Source organism: Lutra lutra, chromosome 3 (assembly GCF_902655055.1).
Source record: "Lutra lutra chromosome 3, mLutLut1.2, whole genome shotgun sequence".
NCBI classification, from domain to species: Eukaryota; Metazoa; Chordata; class Mammalia; order Carnivora; family Mustelidae; genus Lutra; species Lutra lutra.
This window is the reverse complement of record NC_062280.1, coordinates 186,701,551-186,721,232: the sequence shown is the minus strand read 5'-3', so window position 1 is coordinate 186,721,232 and position 19,682 is coordinate 186,701,551. Positions and strand designations below refer to the sequence as shown.

General features: G+C 43.6%; 1 protein-coding gene across 1 annotated transcript in view; it reads right to left on the bottom strand.

Annotated features, from left to right (window-relative positions):
- The window catches only part of HS6ST3 (heparan sulfate 6-O-sulfotransferase 3), a 660,413-nt gene extending 656,619 nt beyond the window's left edge, over positions 1 to 3,794 (bottom strand). Inside the window, exon 1 of the mRNA XM_047720259.1 lies at positions 2,307 to 3,794. Coding sequence (XP_047576215.1) covers positions 2,307 to 3,010 — 704 coding nt within the window. The 5' untranslated portion in view covers positions 3,011 to 3,794. The remainder of the gene's footprint in view (positions 1 to 2,306) is intronic.
- Positions 3,795 to 19,682: the final 15,888 nt, after the last annotated feature.

Here is a 19,682-nt window from a genome sequence, read left to right as displayed (position 1 = left end):
TTCAATCTTCTCTGTGAGGAAGATGCTACTGGACATTCCTTCAACTTTTTCCCTTTCGATGTAGGGTGCGTCACATAACCCACAATTCCTTCCTACAACATCTAGAGCCAAAGAAGTAATTTAGGATACCAAGAAGGGGGAGATAAGGTGAAGAAGAAAAGGAAAAGGAATTATAATGTGGTAACCAACCACATTATATAATATATATATTATATATAATTTTAATTAAAAATTTTTTTAAAAAAGCAACCCAGTGAAGGGTGATTATCTGATAACTGGTGATTCAGAGAGAAATAAATGTTCATGGTCCATCACTAAACAGAGAAAAGCATTTGACTGTGCTATAGAGACCATATGTTCAGATAGCCAAGGTGGAATTTTCCTACATCACAGAGTAGAGAGATACTGAGTATTTCCTATAGGAGTGAGACCTTACTGCTTAGTCCATGTAGGGTCTATAGCAGAAGCAGCATTTCATCACTAAGCAAAAATCTAATTATTTTCCGGTTCCATAATCTCTAGTTTCTCCTAAACTCTTCATCTACCTACTGAGATTTTTATATATATTGGTAGAATAAAATGCCCATCCCTACAGTGGAGTCATTCGATGTTTCTCTGTGATAATCAAAGTCTCTAGTTTTGCTGAAATGGAACCTGGGAATCAGAGTAGCAAACTCCTTGGGGTCAGTCAGTAATTAATACCTAAAAGTTGAAATACGAAGGGTACAATTTGGGGTAAAATGCAGCAAAGATTGTCTCTCACTGAAATAATGGTCCCGTCTGTTAGGAAGTCTGAAAGTAATAATTAATTGAAAAACTGTTTTAAGCTAAAACAGAGTGGCAGGATTGGAAATTTTTAAAAGTAAAATGTCCTTAAAATATGCTAAGGAAGGAGCTTAATGCCTTCATTCCATGTCCAACCAGTTTCCTATTCTAACCAATTTCCATTAAACAGGGAAAGGAGCAGGGAGGAGAGAAAGTATTTGAAAAACTGCCAGAGTAAAAAATCCCATAATGAAATTTTGCTCATTCTTGGAGAAATGAAGTAGAATTAGATGCTTCAGTGGTGGTGAATTTCAGGATCTGGGTAGTTTCCAGTAAATGAAGTTTTTCCATAATGTCAAATGCAAAAGCTATCTGATACCAACATATTGAGCTTGAGTTTTTAAATTCCTATTTCCTTACACCAAATTGTTTGAAACCTCTGAGATAAAAACTTCAATAAACTGGTGTTCCAAGCTTTTAATATTTTAGTCCCTTGAGCAAGCATGTCAGATTAATCTTCAAATTGCAGTGGGCAGAAAGAACATTCAACCAAATTCTTAAGCCCGTGCCTCTCTCAAAGGATGTTAATAATGTAAGCACTTTCATTGTCTATTAAGATTTCAAGCTTTCCTAATTCTCAGCAGTATTACTATTTAGAAGTGGAAGGGGAGAAAAGGATATTAATAATGTAAGCAGTTTCATTGGCTATTAAGATTTCAAACTTTCTTAATTTTCAGCAGTATTACTATTTAAAAGTGGGGGGGGCACCTATCCTGAAAGGGATTTTACTTATTTTATCTTTGTGTCCACGTAGCACGTTGCTAGGCACACAGTAGGCATTTAACAAGTACCTCTGAAATGTGCTGATTGATTGGTCTGGCGGAGAGTGGAAATCTTGCTGAGAACAGCAGGAGTCTAAATCCTGGCATTGCCCAGCAACAAAGACCATCTCCAGAATTAGGGTTATCGAGGTACAGCAGGAATTTGAAAGTGTGTCTTTAAAGACACATCAAGAGGATTGTTTCCTGAGCGGGCGAGAAGCCACCCTAGAGCCGCTTAAAGAGGGATTAGACTCGTCTCTGGCTTCAGTGTGCCTGGAAAACGCCCGTCCTGCCTCTCTATGCCCAGTTCCTCCTGCCTTTTACGGGGTCTGGGTTTCCACTCACACAATTTAGGTACAAGATCCGACCTCGCGAGTCTAACCCAGGCCTCCTCTCCATTGCACGGTGGGAGGGAGGCCACGCAGCCCCGTGCACGAGGAAGAACACACACTACTACTAGTCGGGACGTCTTTGAAGGTGAAAGGGGATATCGGGAAGCGGCGGGAAGAAGGGAGGGGAGGGAGGAGGGACGGAATGAGTTCAAGACCAGGGTCACCATCCAGAGGTTTCCGACCCCACTCCGAAAGTCCCTGCCCCAACCGCTGAAAGACGGTAGGGAAACCACCAACACGCTCAGGTTGCGCAGAGCCGCCCAGGGTCGGGACCCAGGGGAGAGGGGCGGGGAGGTGACGGGAAGCCAGAGGGGGCCGGAGACAGTACCTGGTGTGGCTGTGGTTGCGGGGACAGTCCTTCTTCTCCATGATGGCCGGCACGCAGTTGGTGAGCTCCGTCCAGTCGGCGTGCAGCCCGCAGCTCCAGCCGGTGGAGAAGCGGGAGAAAAGCCACGTCTCCTTCTTGCCCGGCCGGTGGCAGGTGCACTTCTTCTGGCCCGCTTTGCAGCTACACGGCTGCTCCAGCCGGATGTTCTTCACCAGGTGCCGGCCGAACGTGGTGCCCCCGGTCTTCTGGATGTGCAGGAACACGATCACGTCGCGCCCTTTGATATTGAAATCCACGAAGCGGGTCAGGTCCTTTAGGGTGAAGTTAAAGCGCGGCACGAACCGGGGCAGGGAGCCGTTCTCGGGGGCCTCAGGGTCCGGCTCCTCTTCCTCCTCCTCTTCTTCCTCCTCCGGCTCCCCGAGCTCCTCGTCCTCGTCCTCTGGCGCCACGGCCCCCCGAGGCCCCTCGGGCGGCCCCCGGGGTGGCGGGGGCAACTGGGGCCGCCGCTCCCACTCCTCCGGCGGCGCCTGTGCCCGGCGGGCAGGACTCGGGGCGGCCGGCTGGCCGGCCTCCCCCGCGCGGGGCTGCTCCCCGAAGTTGGCGCAGGAGCTGGTGCAGGAGGGGGACACGTACTGGTACATGATGACCACGAAGAGAAGAGTGAGCACGGGCGTCAGCAGCCACTTGTTGAACCTTTCATCCATGGTCCCGCTCTCAGGCCGGCAGGCGAAGCGGCGGCGGCAGCGGCGCGGACTGGCGCCGGCTCGGAAGTTTCGGGGACTCCGGGGCGCGGCTCCGAGCCCGCCGCTCCTCCATGCCCCTGACGCCGAGGCGTGCGGCTGGCTGGCGGCCCCGCGGCGCTCCGGCACTCCCGGGCTGGCAGCGCCGGGGCCTGCGAGCCGAGAGGGGAGGCGGGAGCCGGCGCGCGGGGCTCCGGCTGCGGCGTGGGGCGCCCTGCGCTCCCGGGGGGCGGCCGGCTTGGCCGGCTCCCCGCTCCCGCCCGGGCGCGGCGCGCGCTCTCAGGCCACGCGGGGCATCCCGCCGCCTGTGCTCAGGCGCTCAGGCGCTGGGGAGCGCGCCTCGGGTCCTGCTGCACCTGCCCGGGGCAGCCGGGCGGCTGCGGCCGCGAGCGCGGGGGCTGCATGAGGCTCGCCAGGGCGCGGGCCAAGGGCGAAGGCGCGGCCCGGCCCCGCCGCCCCAGGCGGCCGCGGGCACCGCGCCCGGAACGCGCACCCGGCGCCTTTGCCCTCCGGTGGCCGGGCGCGGGAGCCGCGAGGGCAGACAGCGCCTGCCCGCAAGTTTGCAGAGGAGCCTCCGCGGCGGCTGCGGGCGAGGCGCCTGTGCGGAGCCGCCTCCCAGGGAAGAGTCACTCTGCTGCTCCGGGTCGGTCCGCCCAGGCGCGGGCACGCAGGCACACTCGCACACAGTGGCTGGCACCGCCACAACCCGCCAGCCGGTGTGACAGGAGCCCTGCTACCCGCAGCAAAAACCTGCCCTAGGTACGGAGCATGCGCCAAAGCCTTCCCCGGCCCCGGAGGAGTTTCCAGGGGAGGAGTCCGCTGCTCCGCGGGGCTCGGAGCAGGCAGCTGGGGGTGGGAATCCCTTCAGCCCAGGGCGAGGAGATATTTGGGAGAGAGGCAAAGGCGGAGCAAGGAGAGAGGCTCGGAGGAGAGCGTTGCCGGCAGGGATCCGAGACCTTTAAATCCGCAGCTTTCTCTTTCTGAGATGGACACAAATCTGGCCGGCCTCTGTGCAGGGAGAACGCTCGCACACCGCTGGGCAGACTTAGCTAGACAGGACTGCACTCGAGCTAGCTGGAGGAATTGGCTCCAGACTGCTTTTAATTTCCACCCAAGACGTTCTAACTGTTGCTCAAGTTTTATTCCGGTCCCTCCTTAACTACAAACTTGGCTACAATTTTACTCAACCGGCATCCATCCATCAATGATCCATCAGGCACCTGCCATCAGGGTCTTTGTTGAACAGACCCTTCATTTCTTCCAGACCCAACAGCCCACAACCTTGCAGTATGGAATTCCAATGCAAGAAAGCTTAGGGGTCACCTCTTAAAATTCATGTTACTAATACACATTGAATTCTTAAATGGGCAAGACTCACCCCTTACCCCACATCTCATGCGGACGATAAGACCTACTTTTACCTCTATTTCATAAGCTAAAGAAGCTCTTGTTTATGTGCAGATTTTTTTAACTTTATTTTTCAAATATCTAAAGTTTGCATTTGCACGAGAACCAAATCTTTGTTTAATAACAGTTTTTGTTTTTCAGGTAATGAATGGATGTACCACCAAATGGCAGTAACTGCCCCTTCACGATCCCTCTACTTGCTTGACCCAAGTAGAGAGAGACAGTGTGTTGAAGAGGGAAACAATGCAATTCGATCCCCTTGCCCAGGTCATCGTGCCCCTCCCGGCTACCCTGGTATCCCAGGCCTTCAGAGCAGTCAGCCTTCCCACCTGGCCTCTTTATGGATCTGTGCAGTACTTGTCTTTTCTTGAGACACTGTACTGATCTCTTCCATTTGTCAGGCTGTCCCCTTCGACCCATTAGTTAAGATCTAGATCTCTTTCAGGGATGCTAACTCTTTCCCATAGGAAGTTATTTTTATTGTTCTAGACAGGTGGGATTTTTCTCAACAAAGCTTCCCGCCTCGGCTTCCTTTCCTCTTTTCAACTCTATAAACAGCCACAAACAGTGTCCTTCCTGATACTGTATGAGCTTATATTAGTAAAAAAGGTGTTGAGCAAGATGAATCAGCTTCTTTAAAGCTTACTTAATCTATTTATTTTTCTCTCACTTGAAGTTTACAATCCTATTAATGGCATCACACTACTCTCCAAAGAAAGAAATTGTGATAGGACAAAAAATAAAATCAAAAATAAATAAAATAGATAAAACTCAACGTTTATTACTTCCTGAATGCATCTGGTGAATGGTATTACTTATTTTAAAAGATACACCTCTCCTTTATCAAAGTAAAAATTCATTATCCTTTTTTATATTACTTTGAGAAGTTTCTCATTTCCTATAAAGTCACTTGATATCACATGTATAAGTATAACCTTGTTAGCTACCCAAATGTATAAGCTGAGTGCTTCGGCAATTTATAGAGTAGAAAGCACTTTCTAGATGTTATCTCATTTGCTCCTCAGAACAACGTTCTAAGGAAATAAGAGAAGTATAATATCCCATTTCAGAGATGAGGAGAGGGAACCAAGGACAACCAGGAGAAAGCAGAGACAGGATTAGCAACACTAACTACACTGAAATACATTCAAATCACCATTGAAGGAACTCAACGAACAACATCAAAAGAGCCCATAATTTCCTTTCTCTCCTCTTGAGACCCTTTGAGTCAAGATGCAAGAAGAGACAATGGAATTGAAATAGAACAATTAAATTATTTTCCCTCTCCCTCTGGCTTTATAGGCAAAGCTGAGTGATCTCTACATCTTGGAGTATCTGGGCTCCTACTCTGTCAGTTTCCAGATAAACAGGGGAAAGACAATAACACTTAACATGAGTATATCATTGTTAAAAGACGTTATTTGGGAAACTTTCAGAAGAAACTATGATGACAAACAAATATCATAGTTATGTTACTAACAAAATGGATATTTCCATAAATAAGTGCACTTTAACCCTTTTCAAAGTACATTATCCTAAAAACCTGCTTTTGCTTTCAGTAAAATAACTAATGGAGTGCCATTTTCTCGAGGTAACCACAAGGAAAGCAATGCATAGACTCAAGCAATTGCACAGACAATTCAAGCATGTACCCAAGTACTCCTCTTTTTTTTTAAGATTTATTTTTTTTTAAGATTTTATTTATTTGACAAAGAGAGATCACAGTAGGCAGAGAGGCAGGCAGAGAGAGGAGGAAGCAGGCTCCCTGCTGAGCAGAGAGCCCTATGCGGGGCTCGATCCCAGGACTCTGGGATCATGACCTGAGCCGAAGGCAGAGGCTTTAACCCACTGAGCCACCCAGGCGCCCCCCAAGTATTAATTTTTAACGAGAGTTGACATCAGTTTTATAAACACTGTCTGTCCCAGGTGTGGTCTCCCTATTACGGTTGTGGAAGTTGTCGTGAACCTAATCGAAGCTCTTAAATCACGCAATAAACAGGTTTCCTTCTACAAGGGCAGACCTCAACGTTCAGGTGAAAATGAATAGAAACCTTATAAAACTGAATGCTCTCCAGGTAAAAAGAAAAACATGTTTGCATTCAGCCTGCTGAAGTTACTCCACAATGACACCAGCTGGCAATTGTTTCGGGCTGACAGATTGCAGCTACTATGAATCCTACACAAATTATTAAAATAATAAAAATAATGTTTTCAAAGAGCTTTCTTCCACTTCCTTTGCCAGTCTAGCAATGAGCTTAACACTATCTGTGAAGCAATTTGTTCACCTAATTTTATGCCTTAATAAGCTTTACTACCATTGTTTTCTTGCCTGCTTCCTTCTCCTCCGTGACTTTAATACTCTTCTTCCCTGTTCTTCTCGAATATTCTCAAACCCGTTAACAACACTGCACTCCCCTAGGATTCAAACTCTTGATTAGAACAGTGCCCATTTAATCAAGTTCAATTGGGAGATAAAATTGCATCTCAACTTCTCCATTTTCCCCTTGGTGCCAGAAACTGCCTTGGAGAATGTTGAGGAAACCCTGGAGAGATTAACAATCCAAACAATCACAGAGAATAGTTTCGGATCCCCTGCATTTGCACACAAGACTATATAGATGCGAACGCCCTTCGATGCACATGAAAAACAAAATAGATTATGTAAGTCATTGGCAGCATGAATCTCTCCTTCAAGAACACAGAGTTCTCCTATACACTGAAATGACCTTTTTTTTTCATTTTTGTAAACAAACAAACAAACAAAAAAAAAAGCCCGCAGGATAAGCAGTTTTGCAAATAACCAACAAAGCGGGGGCTCCCCCCCCCCCCCGACCCCGAGGAAGTTGAGTAGAAGAGGTAGCATAGATAGGCAAAGGGCAGGAAAAATAGTGTTATATACTGAGTGTATTCCAATTCACTACATGATTGTAACTTTGGGATAACCACAACCCTATATACCGGTTCCCATAAAGTACTATTTATATGAACAGTTCATTCTTTGCTTTATTGGATAACACTCTATCTACCATAGATAGCTGCCTATGAGTGATGGCTAGACGCTATGCCACCTGTATGTATAACGTGTTCATTAACTCGGTATAGGGTAAGCAGAGGCAATAACTTTTTCATAGTAGGTATTCATACATGTCCTCCAATAAGAACTTGTTAAGCACTGGGATGCCTGAGTGGCTCGGTCAGTTAAGCATCTGCCTTCAGCTCAGGTCATGATCTCAGGGTCCTGGGATCCAGCCCTGCATTGGGCTCCTTGCTCAATAGGGAGTCTGCCTATCCCTCTCCCTCTGCCTCTCTTGTGTTCTCTCTCTCACTCTCTCTCTCAAATAAGTAAAATCTTAAAAAAAAAAAAAAAAAAAAAAAACAAGAAACAACTTAAGCATTTACTATATATTAAACAAGACCAAAAAGGACTCTGCCCTCAGGTAACTTACATCCTAACTATGGAAAAATAAATAATGAATAAGGACACAAGATCCATACATTTAATCCAAAAATATTTATTGAGTCACTACTATGTACTAAGTGCTTTTAGGTACTTGGGTTACTTCAGTGAACGTTAAAGAAAATCATTTTTGCCCTCAATGATGTAAATGCCAGCAGGGTGAAATGGTAGGGGAGAAGTGAGGGGGATGATGGGAGGCGGGTCCTGTCAGGCTTGTTGGCCACTGTAATAATTTACTGGGAAAGAAATGGGGAGCCACAGGAGGTTTTGAAAAATATCCAACTTGAGTTAACTCATCACTTCTCAGTTAACGTCTCTTTGGGGTAAATATTAAAGCTCACGTGTCTCCACTCTTTCTCTTTACCATCCCTCGGGGGTGATCTGAACTAAGAGAGTTTATGTAACATCTTCACATTGGCTGAAAGAGATGGGGTCTGCCGCAGTGTGTGGCTGGTCACACCTGGACTCACGTGTAGGGCTTGACTCCTGCTGGGTCGTCTGTGCGCTGTTATTAACCCCAACCATCACAGCCTGGTCTCTACAGTCTGCACTTTCTCAGCTGCCCTGAGGCCCTTTCTGTCTGCCAACCCCTTCAGCTCTTCTCTGGCCTTTTCTCTGGAACACTTTTGCACCTAAATCAGTAATTTTCAACTCCATCAGACCCAGCATTTGCTTATGTTGAACAAATATTTTGAACTAGTCCCTTTCAAAAATCGCAATTTAAATGTCATAGAAAATAGAACCTACCTGTACACGATTTTGCAAAATTAATATAAAATGCCTCAACTGTAATGTGAATCAGATATTTTTTAAACGAATTAATAATAAAATGCTGTGTAAATGCTCAGAACCGACTATAGTAGACAATATAAAAACATCAAATGCTTGTGTCTCTTAACTACCTGGTTTGGATAGTTAAAAAAAAGTGAGACTGGAAGTCATCTCTTCCAAGAAGAAACTAAAGAGCAAAGGTATGAGCGGACGCTAGAATTAAAAATGGTGGCAGGGGGGGCGCTTGGGTGGCTCAGTGGGTTGGGCCTCTGCCTTCGGCTCAGGTCATGATCTCAGGGTCCTGGGATTGAGCCCCTCAGTGGGCTCTCTGTTCAGTGGGGAACCTGCTTCCCCCACCCTCTGCCTGCCTCTCTGCCTACTTGTGATCTCTCTCTGTCAAATCAATAAATAAAATATTTTTTTTAGTGAGGTTTTTTTTTTAAAGATTTTATTTATTCATTTTACAGACAGAGATCACAAGTAGGCAGAGAGGCAGGCAGAGAGAGAGAGGAAGAAGCAGGCTCCCCGCTGAGCAGAGAGCCCGACGTGGGGCTCGATCCCAGGACCCTGGGACCGTGACCCGAGCCGAAGGCAGCGGCTTTAACCCACTGAGCCACCCAGGCGCCCCTAAAATATATTTTTTTTAAATGGTGGCAGGATAATGAAGAACAGACTTGACTTGGGGCACCTGTGTGGCTCAGTCAGTTAAGTGTCTGCCTTCAGCTCAGTCATGATCTCAGGGTCCTGGGAGGGAGCCCCAAGCCCCACAGGGAGCCCCGAGCCCAGAATCCAGCTCCCTGCTCAGTGGAAAGGCTGCTTCTCCCTCTCGCTCTCCCTCTGCAGCTCCCTCTGCTTGTACTCTCTCACTGTCTCGCTCTGTCAAATAAATAAATAAAATCTTTTAGGAAAAAAAAAAAGAATAGACCTGGCTTATAAATATATAGACATAAGAAAAAGAGGGGAATAACTCTAAGTATGAAGCAAAGATCACACACCAAGACAAATTAACAAGATGGATTTTGGGATTGAAGAAAACAGGGAAATATGATAGTCTCGTAAATGAGCAAGGTTTTTTTAAGTGTTGGGTCAAAGTACTTCTCTATCATATAAAATATCTCAAAAAATGCACCTTCTGTCTTGAAATCCTACTATACATCAAGGCTTATTTCTGAACATAGAAGGATACTTGAAAGTCACATTAATGCAAGACAATTCTAGCATCGTCCCCACCAAAAAAGGCCAGTAAAGACACTCCCCACTCCAGGCATTGATACCATTTTCATTGACAATCTAAGTACTCCTGTTTCTTTCTCCTGTCAAAATAAATCAGTTTGGGGGAGATAAAAAGGCCAAATCAGTACATATTGCTTCATTCAGGTGAGGCTTTGGTTCTCGGTAAAGAAAGCCACACTTTTAGATTTTTTTTTTTTGATGATGCCCTTTTTTTCCTTTAAAAAACTGGTTTCTCATTTGAAACCAAGACTTTCAGACATGAATTACTGCAGATAACATAGCTAGTAAGTGACGTACTTGGACTTAAACCAGGTAGCCTGATTCGGAGAGGGAGAGATGTGGAGGGATTCAAGATAGATGGTGGAGGCCAAATCGATAAGACTTCCTGAAAGATCGGATAAGGGGAGTAAACAAGGGACGAATCAAAGATGGTTCTGAGGTTTGTCATTTGAGCTACTGGAAGGCTGACAGTTCCGTTTAGTTTTTGAAAAGGGGGAAAGAAAAGCAAAACAGGTTGGGAGCCTGAGGATTCAGGAAGGGTGAATTCCAAGTTCTGCTTTGGATAAGTTAAGTGTAAAATATTAATGAGACGCCAAATAGAGATGGCAAATAAATAGCTCTTTATGGGATCTGGAGCTCAGCTACGACCGGAGATAAAATGGTGGAGGTTTTAATAACATGGGTAACACGGAGCAGTAAGTGCTCTATAAATATTTGTTGAAAAAAATCTGTGAAAGACTAAACAAGCAATTACCGCTGTACAAGAAAGGAAACACAAACACACACACATACAAAGAAATGGCAGTAGAAAAAAAGACTAAAAATTTAAGAAATATTCCAGAAGTAGAACGGATGAGATCTAGTGACTCCATGTGAAGCCCCAGGATGGGAAAAAGTTAAGAGCGACTCCAGGTGTCCCAGGTTGGAAGCCACATGGACAGCAATGCCATTAATATGGGAGAAAAATGGCTGAAGGACAGGGAGTGAAAAATCAGCGTAGATAATTACTAGTTCTCTCAGCAAATCAAAATGTTGGCATTTTTCAAATGGGCTTGAGCTTCAAAATATTAACATTTCATTTTAAGGAAGCGGGCTTGAAAAATACACTTTCGTTTTTCTGCAGTTAGAGAGATAACCTTAGTTTAATGATAAGCTTTAGAAAGAAAAATCCAAGGGTGCCTGAATGGCTCAGGCAGGTAAACATCCAACTCTTGATTCTGGCTCAGGCCATGATCTCAGGGTGGTGAAATCGAGCCCCCCCCCCAACACCCCCTTGGGCTCCGCATTCAGTGTGGAATCTGTTTGAGATTCTCTCTCTCCCTCTCCCTCTGCCCTTACTCCACTCGTGCTCACTCTACAGCTCTCTCTCTCTCAAATAAATAAATCAGAAAAAGGAAGGAACAGAGGGAGGGAGGAAGGGAGGTCGGTCTAGATACAAGTATATTTTGTAAAGACTGTTTTCTCTTTTCTAATTTCATATTATAATTCAGGATGCAGTGCCCCTCTTCTGCACATTAACAATGAATTTTATCCTTCCTTTCAATATCTCTATCTCACTCTCAATCTCTGTCTCTCAATAGATAGGTAGAGACAGAAAGAGAGAGAACTCTATCTCTATCTCTGTAAGAAATCAAATCTCTAAAGCAGGTTCTAAGAGACAGTGTAAGAAGCCGTTCTTTGCTCCGGTTGGATGGCATTTTCCAACAAGGCAGAAAGACAGGCGATCGGAAAGCTCCGTGAGGGCAGACTTTAATTCTGACTCTACTTTTTGAAAGCCCAGGCCTTTACACTTAATAGACATCTGAATAAATATCCTTTGAATAAGTTAAGAAATCTATCTGCTCCCATTTTAGATTGCCAATAATTTCCATAAAGTCCCTCGCTAACATGTACCTAATCTCAAAGCCCTCATGGTTCTTGCTCACGTCTTCTCTAAGGTGAAGTGAGCACCGACCCCGTTAGCAAATCACTCAGCTGTGTTCCTACTACTGATGATAGTCTTTTTAGCGTAACCTTTGGCTGAGATTTCAACGGATGTTCCCATGGTCTGATGAATTATACCATACAAAAGCAAAATTCTATTACATATATGAATATATGTATTCATTTATCAAAAAGACTGGTCACCTTGCCATGGGAGTATATGAGCTACCAGGCAAAATTATGTTCGCTACCTTCTAGTGCTTGCTACATAAAATCTTACTGTCTTTCAAACCTTGTAATTATTTCCTCCCCACACCCAAGGAATTAGGCAGTAAACAATTACCCCTGAGCATTTTCTTAAAGCTTTCTGTTCCGCTCATTATCATTCTAGCTTTCTATTTTATCAAGAAAACATATTCTAAATGTAAAAAACCAAGTTTAATGTAGCTATAGAGCTGCCTACCCAGACCCAGGTCAAGGCCCTCCACACAACCCCAGAAATGCATATTCATTTTTATTCAATTAATTAATGCAAGTACTCATTTTTAAAATCATACTGTGAAATGCATGGTTTTTTATCCAATGGAATTCTTAATTGTGCTCAGGCCCCCAAATTCAATGTATGTTTTTGCACAAAAAGTCATTTTGAAACAGTTGCCCTTTCATTTTTCCTCCCTCCCAGGAGTATAGCTGTCTACTGATCATTTCTTCCTGTCAATTGCTCTTAAACATTTAATGCTAATTCTTCCCAACTATTGTTAGTTAAATGTTGTTCTTGTGAGTTTATAAGGCAATGATACATCATTTAAGTGTCTAGCGCTAAGGTACTGTCCTAATGTAGCAAATGCAAAAACATCTCATTTCCCAGGAAAAAGGGAAATTGAAACATCTGTCTTTCTAGGTCTTTGCTGTGAGACGTTCTATTTGCTCAAAGTGCAAAATGGCAGAGCAAGATAAAACGGTCCTGTGTGTCACGTGACGTCTACTTGTACAAATCCAGTGCACTGCTCACAGAGGAGTGGGCTGGGGAGGTTTGTGGGTTTGTGGAGAGTTAAAATGAACACTGTGGGGCACCTGGGTGGCTCAGTGGGTTAAGCCTCTGCCTTCGGCTCAGGTCATGATCTCAGATTCCTGGGATGGAGCCCCACATCCTGCTCTCTGCTCAGCAGGGAGCCTGCTTCCTTTCCTCTCTCTCTGCCTGCCTCTCTGCCTACCTGTGATCTCTGCCTGTCAAATAAATAAATAAAATCTTAAAAAAAAAAAAAAAAAAACGAACACTGGGTCTTTGACCACCGCTCTTCCCCGGGTCTGCTCTTAGCAGCAGCTGTTTTATCACTTTTCTGTATAACGGTATCAGTCTAGACCCTACTATCATCTTCCTCTCTAATCCAGTACATTCCAATTGCAAAAACCTATACCTCCCCCGCCCCTGCCCTCCGCACATGCGCGGGCACTCGTGTGTGTGTGCGCACACGCGCGCACACACACACACACACACTCACGTACTTGCTAGTCCTGGGGACCTTCCATCAGGAGTAGTTTTCAGCACCCGTCCACCTGATGATCCAGTTTGCCCTCCCACACTCTGTTGAGGTATGTCCTCTTCTGTAAATCGATTTGGACCCTCCATATCCATCTACTGCGGGTGAAGTTTAATTCTTTCTTTCTTTCCTCCACCTCATTACCGTTAAGCAGCGCTAATACCATACTGTGTATTTAAAGTATCAGTTTGTATGACTGACTCTTCATCAAGACCGAGAATTCCTTGTGGGCAGGCACTATTGATAATTGATGTTTGTATTTATCCAGCGGAGGTAGGCAGAATTCCAAGGTGACTCCTAGTGACTCCAACCCCTTGTATAATCCCATCCTGTTGAGTGTGGACAGAGCTGTGATTCTGTCTGGTTATATGGTAAAAAGGAAATGACCCTGGATAGACCTGTGTTCTTTAAAGGCAGAACGTCTTCTCCAGCTGGTTCCAGAGGAAGAAGTCAGAGAGATTCATTTCTGCTGACCCAGAAGAATACTAGTGTTATGAACTGTCCATGGGGACAAACTGGCAAGGAAATTCCAGCAGCATCCAGGAGCTGAAAGCAGCCCTTGACCTATACTCTGCAAGACCTTAATCGCACAGTCTCAAGAAAATGAATTCTGCCAAAATCTGAACGCACTTGGAACCAGATTCCTCCTTAGCACCCACAGACAGGAAATGATGATCTGACTTGTTGGTTTTAGTATGGTGAGATTCTGGGTGAAGACCCCAGCCATGACGAGCCTGGACCTATGACAGACAGAACTAGGACCCATAAACTGTGTCTTTGTAAGCCACTATGTCTATGGTTATGTGCTATATTGCAATGGAAAGTAATATACTGGCCCAGTGCCTGGTACATAATAAAATAATGGCTGGTTATTTGTAGGGTGGATGGTTTTAGATTAATCAATTAAGTTATGGAAAGAGGAAGAAGAAAGAGAGGAAGGAAATATACTATTTAGGACAAGAGTTTTTCTTGTGCCCCATTTAAGAACAAATTCCTTTTGGAGAACAAATTGCTGATTTCTTAGAATGATTGATGGGTCTTTCTGAGCTGAACAAGGGTGGCAGACATATTATGCCTGCTTAAATTAGGTTTTTCTGTTTATGTTTCCTAACTTCCATCTCATTCCTCATCCCGGAGTCATCCTTGACCGTTTTGTCATCCCTACCCTGACCCCAGCATGACTGTTGACCCCCAGTGGGCCCTGACAACCTGTCAGCTGGTAGTTGGCCTAGACTGTAATGGGGCCATGGTGTTTTCCTGCTGAGTATAAACAGCTTCACATAGTATCAACAGAAGGTGAATACCCTCCATGATTATGAGCAAGACAAAACAGGACCACTCTATAAACACATCTGAACAGAAATCAAACCACTCTGCAACCACAAAATAACCAAAGTCTCCTTCTCTCAGAAACTATGAATGACAAGTGTTCCTTTTTCAATGATGACTCCAGCTCCCCTCTCTTCCTCCTGTCGTCTAGATAAAAAGTAGAAAGACACCCAGTCACCGAATTGTCCTGCTTGCTGACAGAACCCAGTCCATTCCTTAGCTCCTTTGAATCCTCCCCAGAATTACTTTACACATGCCCAAATCTTATAATAAACACCTCCTAACTCAAGACAAGTCATTGTTGCTCATGGTGTGTGGTCTCCTTAGCTACAACAAGCAATATGATCGTCTTTGTTTTACTATAGGTGTTCTGCTCATGGTCTCTAGCTGGTGAGCCATCACAGAGGTGAGGCTGTCTATTGCCACATGTGTTTAAGGACTCATTGTTGGGGCATGTCAAAGTCAAAGTAGCTGAGTGTAAAAGTTTGTATCAAAGGTCAAGAACCCTCTCCCTTCTCCAACATTGAGGGCACTTGAAACTTATCTAACATGTGAGCTTTCTGGGGCTGGTGTTCCCTGTCCGATAGAGACCAGATGACTATCACAGTGGTGACTACCATCAAAGTAGGATCACAGCTAATCTGGTCATGAGTCACATTTGGGAAATGTCCAAATTTGGTTCCTTGTTCTTTCCCCATTCCTGAGGCCCTAAGGCTCTCCCAAACTCCTGTGTACCAACTGTACGTGACTGTTCCTAAGTGGTAAAAGGGGCATACATTTCCTAAACTCCAGAGCACATAAAGCATGTAGTTTTGGATTGAGGCCAAGGGCAGGAGTGTAATAAATTGTTATTATTGTTATTATTACTATTACTATTATTATTATTATTAGGGGAGAAACTTAGGTTGTAGCTATTGGCTTTGCTAAAAATAAAGACTTAAGATAGAATCAGACAGTTTTACCTGATGAACAGGACTCAAGATAGGTAGGTGAGCTAGACTTAGATTTGATTGACAGCATAGGTCTGTTCCTGGTAAGCACACAAAGAAAAAGCTGGTAGGGATGTGGAGGGTGAGTCTTTAAGTTTTGAGGGCTTGACGCTAGGGATTCTCAACCTGGGACGAAAAATTAAATCAACTTGGGAGCTCAGAAAATCCTAATATCAGACTTCATCCCAGACCAATTAAATCAGGATGTGGGCCTCGGGATGTTTTAAATTTCCCCAGTGATTCCAAGCCAAGATTGAAGACCACCAGTCTAAACAAAAGATTGAGCCATTTTTCCCTCTTTGGCTATGTTCTGGGCTGTCCCTTCTTGCATATAAAAGGCCCTGGCTTCTCAGGTGGATGTTAATTGCCAAGTAGACTGGTGATTCCTCAAAGATTCAATGTGATAGCCTTGCTTGTGGTAGAGATCAGAACCGTATTTTGGAAATCCAAATGTTTAGCCAAAAGAGGTGGTCTTTTCTGTGAGGCTAGGGCATGGATTTCTCCATGACCCATATTGTTTTCATCAAATTGAGGAGCTGGATGTGGAGGAGACTGGGAGGTGATTCCTCCCTGGATTAAGGGCTTATGGGCTACTCAGGACAGAGTCTATGCCTTTCTCTTCTTTGGATTAATTCTAGAACCTGGTTCAGTTACACTCAGTAGGTGATTCTTGTATAACTGAGTGAACAAATGATTTTCACTTGAGTCTTCCTCATTTTCCTATGCCATAACCTTCACTGGGGCTATAAAGGCTGGGTTATGTTCAATTGCCAGAAGTGATTTGAGCTCTATGACCACTTCCTCCTCTCTTGTCATTCTAAACTCCCTCCATCAAAAGCCTCATCCGTGCCCTAGCATTAATCTACTATCTGTACACCAGTGACTTTCAGACCCCTCTCCAGCTGTAGCTCAACTTTCCCCCTCAGCTGTCCCTACATGTAGCCAACTTGTCTTCTCAATACTTCTATTTGGTCACTTTCCTAAGGTCTCCAACTCAACATGGACATAACCAAATTCATGATATTTCCTTTATGTGTGCCCCCAAGTCAATGGCAAAACTATCTTAAGCCAGAAATCTGAGAGTCCTCCCAGACAATGATTCTTCCTTACCCCCTGATACTCCATCAAGTCCTGCAGATTTTTACCTTCTAAATACTTCTTAGAACATTTTTCTTTCTATTAGTGTGATAAGCTGAAGTACCATTATCCACGGCTTTGGCTCACAATTCCTACTGGTCGCCTTCTTTCTGCATCTTTCAACTTATACCACACTCGGAAGTCATAGTATTCTTTTTGTATATCTGATCATGTTACTCCCCTCTTTATTTTTTTTAAAGATTTATTTATTTATTTATTTATTTATTTGAGAGAGAGAGAGAGCACGCCCACGGCAGGGAGGGGTAGAGGGAGAGGGAGAGAGACTCTGCACTGAGCACAGAACCTGATGCAGAGCTCTATCCCACGACCCAGAGATCACGACCTGAGCCAAAACCAAAAGTTGGATGTTTAACTGAAGGAACCCCCAGGCACCCCATCCCCTCTTTACAATGCTTCATTGTTTTTTCATGCCTTTAAGATAATGACTTAAATCTTTAACATGGACCTCAAAGCATGCCCACCTTGCCCCTCTCGTTTCCTGTACTATAATCATACTAGTCTTCCTTAAATTTCTAGAATATGCCAAAAATTACATCTTGCCTCAGGACCTTTGCATATACTGTTTCTGTGCTGGAGTACTACAACCTTCCTGCATTTCAGCTACTTCATTTCGATTCATCCATCAGATATTAGTTCAAATGTCACTTTTTAAGAGAAATTCTTCCTGATATATTCTACTAATATATCTAATCATTCTGTTATATAACATTTCCTTTCCAGCAACATGTGCTTTCATTCCATAACATGTTAGCAATATTCAGTTATAAATTTATTGGTATGTCACTTGATTAATTTCCAACTTTTTTCCAACATATGTCCCAAAGGCCAGTGACAATGCTTTCCCTCATCACTATAACTCCATTGGCTAGAGCATTGTGCTTGACACGTAATAGACACTCCATAAATATTGCTGAATGGAGGAATCTAGACTTTCTTAATATCCTCATCCTGCTTATCTCAATGTAGAACTTTTACTCTTTATTGATGGACATATATTAGGAAAACTGACACTCCCCTTTTTGACAAGAGACAACTCAGTTTGTACGTGGGCAAAGGAAGTTAGTAAATTCTTCCAGCATTTTAAGGATACCTGTTTGTTGTGTCTTAAAGCCTCCTTTTCTTTTTTGATAGCCTATTGTGTCTTTGGTGTGTTATCTGCCCTTATAAACTCTCCAGAATCCTTCACTCCCTCTTCTAAAAGTGGCTTCATACAAATGTCACTGCTGAGCTGGAGACTAATTTATTACTGTATCCCCAATAACCTCTAGGGGGCACCAAACATAATAGCTATTTCAGCAAGGATCTTTAAAGGAATTCGCTCAGTGTTCTCTAAAATAGTAAAAAGGAAACAAGCTTGTCTAACACCATATGCTAGAGGGTTATATTTATAAGTCCCCCTTTGCTGTGTTCTGAGATAAGGCATGAGTCTACTCTCCCTGGTGGCTCGGGCCAAACGCCTCTTCTTAACTACTTGAGACTTCCCAGATTCTTTCCATGCACCATACATTACTTTGGAAGACAATGCTTTGGGGTCAAGCTTAAAACACTTCACTGCAAACAGCAATGTTCTTGGCAACACTTGCATTTCATCTTAGAAACTTCATGCAAATGCTTTGTTTTATCCCATAAGACATTCCAGTATGCTTTATTTAAAAATATCTTGCCTAAACACTTTGATGAAAAATGATAGCCTCGAACAATCTGTCTACCTGGTAGTTTTGCATCACCCTTGACATAACTCTCTACCAAGCTGCTGTTTATATACCAGTTCTGCAACAGGACTGTAAGGTTATTTATAATATATTATATTATATATATATATATGTATACTATATATATATATAATATTTATAATAATGTTAATTATATCATATACATAAAAGTATATGTAACATATAGGTACAGTTTTTAAAATCTACCACACAGCTTGAGAAATAAAATATTATCTGTATCTTTGGAGACCCTCTGTTATCCTTCCTAAATGTCCTTTTCGATTAATCTCTTTAAAGAGGTATGAATTATGGACATTGGGGAGGGTATGTGCTATGGTGAGTCCTGTGAAGTGTGTAAACCTGGCGATTCACAGACCTGTACCCCTGCGGCTAATAATACATTATATGTTTATAAAAATTTTTTTTTAAATTATTTAAAAAAAAGAGATATGATGTTCACTTTTTTTGTGTTTAGAGAGGGAGGGGCAGAGAGAGAGAGAGAGAGAGACTCTTGTTTTTGGCGGGGGGAGGGGGTGCAGAGAGACTCCTTGTCTAGCACTATTCCAACACAGAGCTCGATCTTACAACCCTGAAATAATGAGCCAAACTCAAGAGTTCGGCACTTGACTGAGCCACCCAGATGCCCCTTAAATTCACTTCTTAAATTTTGCATTAAGATTTCCTTTTTTCCTTACGTGTTAACATTATACATGTATCTCTCAATGATATATTGTTTTATCTGTTTTTTTTAACTTTATGTGAAGAAACTCATTTTGTGATTTCCTTTTTCAGTGTTCAATGTCATTTTTCTTTTTAAATTAATCTATGTTGATTTTTATAGCTATTGCTCCTTCATTTTTCCTGGGTTCCTATTATTTCTTCAAAGTAGATTCTCAAATTCTCTTCTTCCTTACTGCCAGAAAGCACAAGGACAATATGGAAACCGAGAAACGGGTACTGCCATACGTATCCATTCTTTCCACAGGGAAGTACGGAAATTACCTCTAATTATCTCTTCGGGTTACTTACATTTTCTGATTTTAAAATAATTCACATTTTATAATTCTTTTCATTTAAGACAAAGATAACAGCATGGATCCCCTCGCATTTGTATAA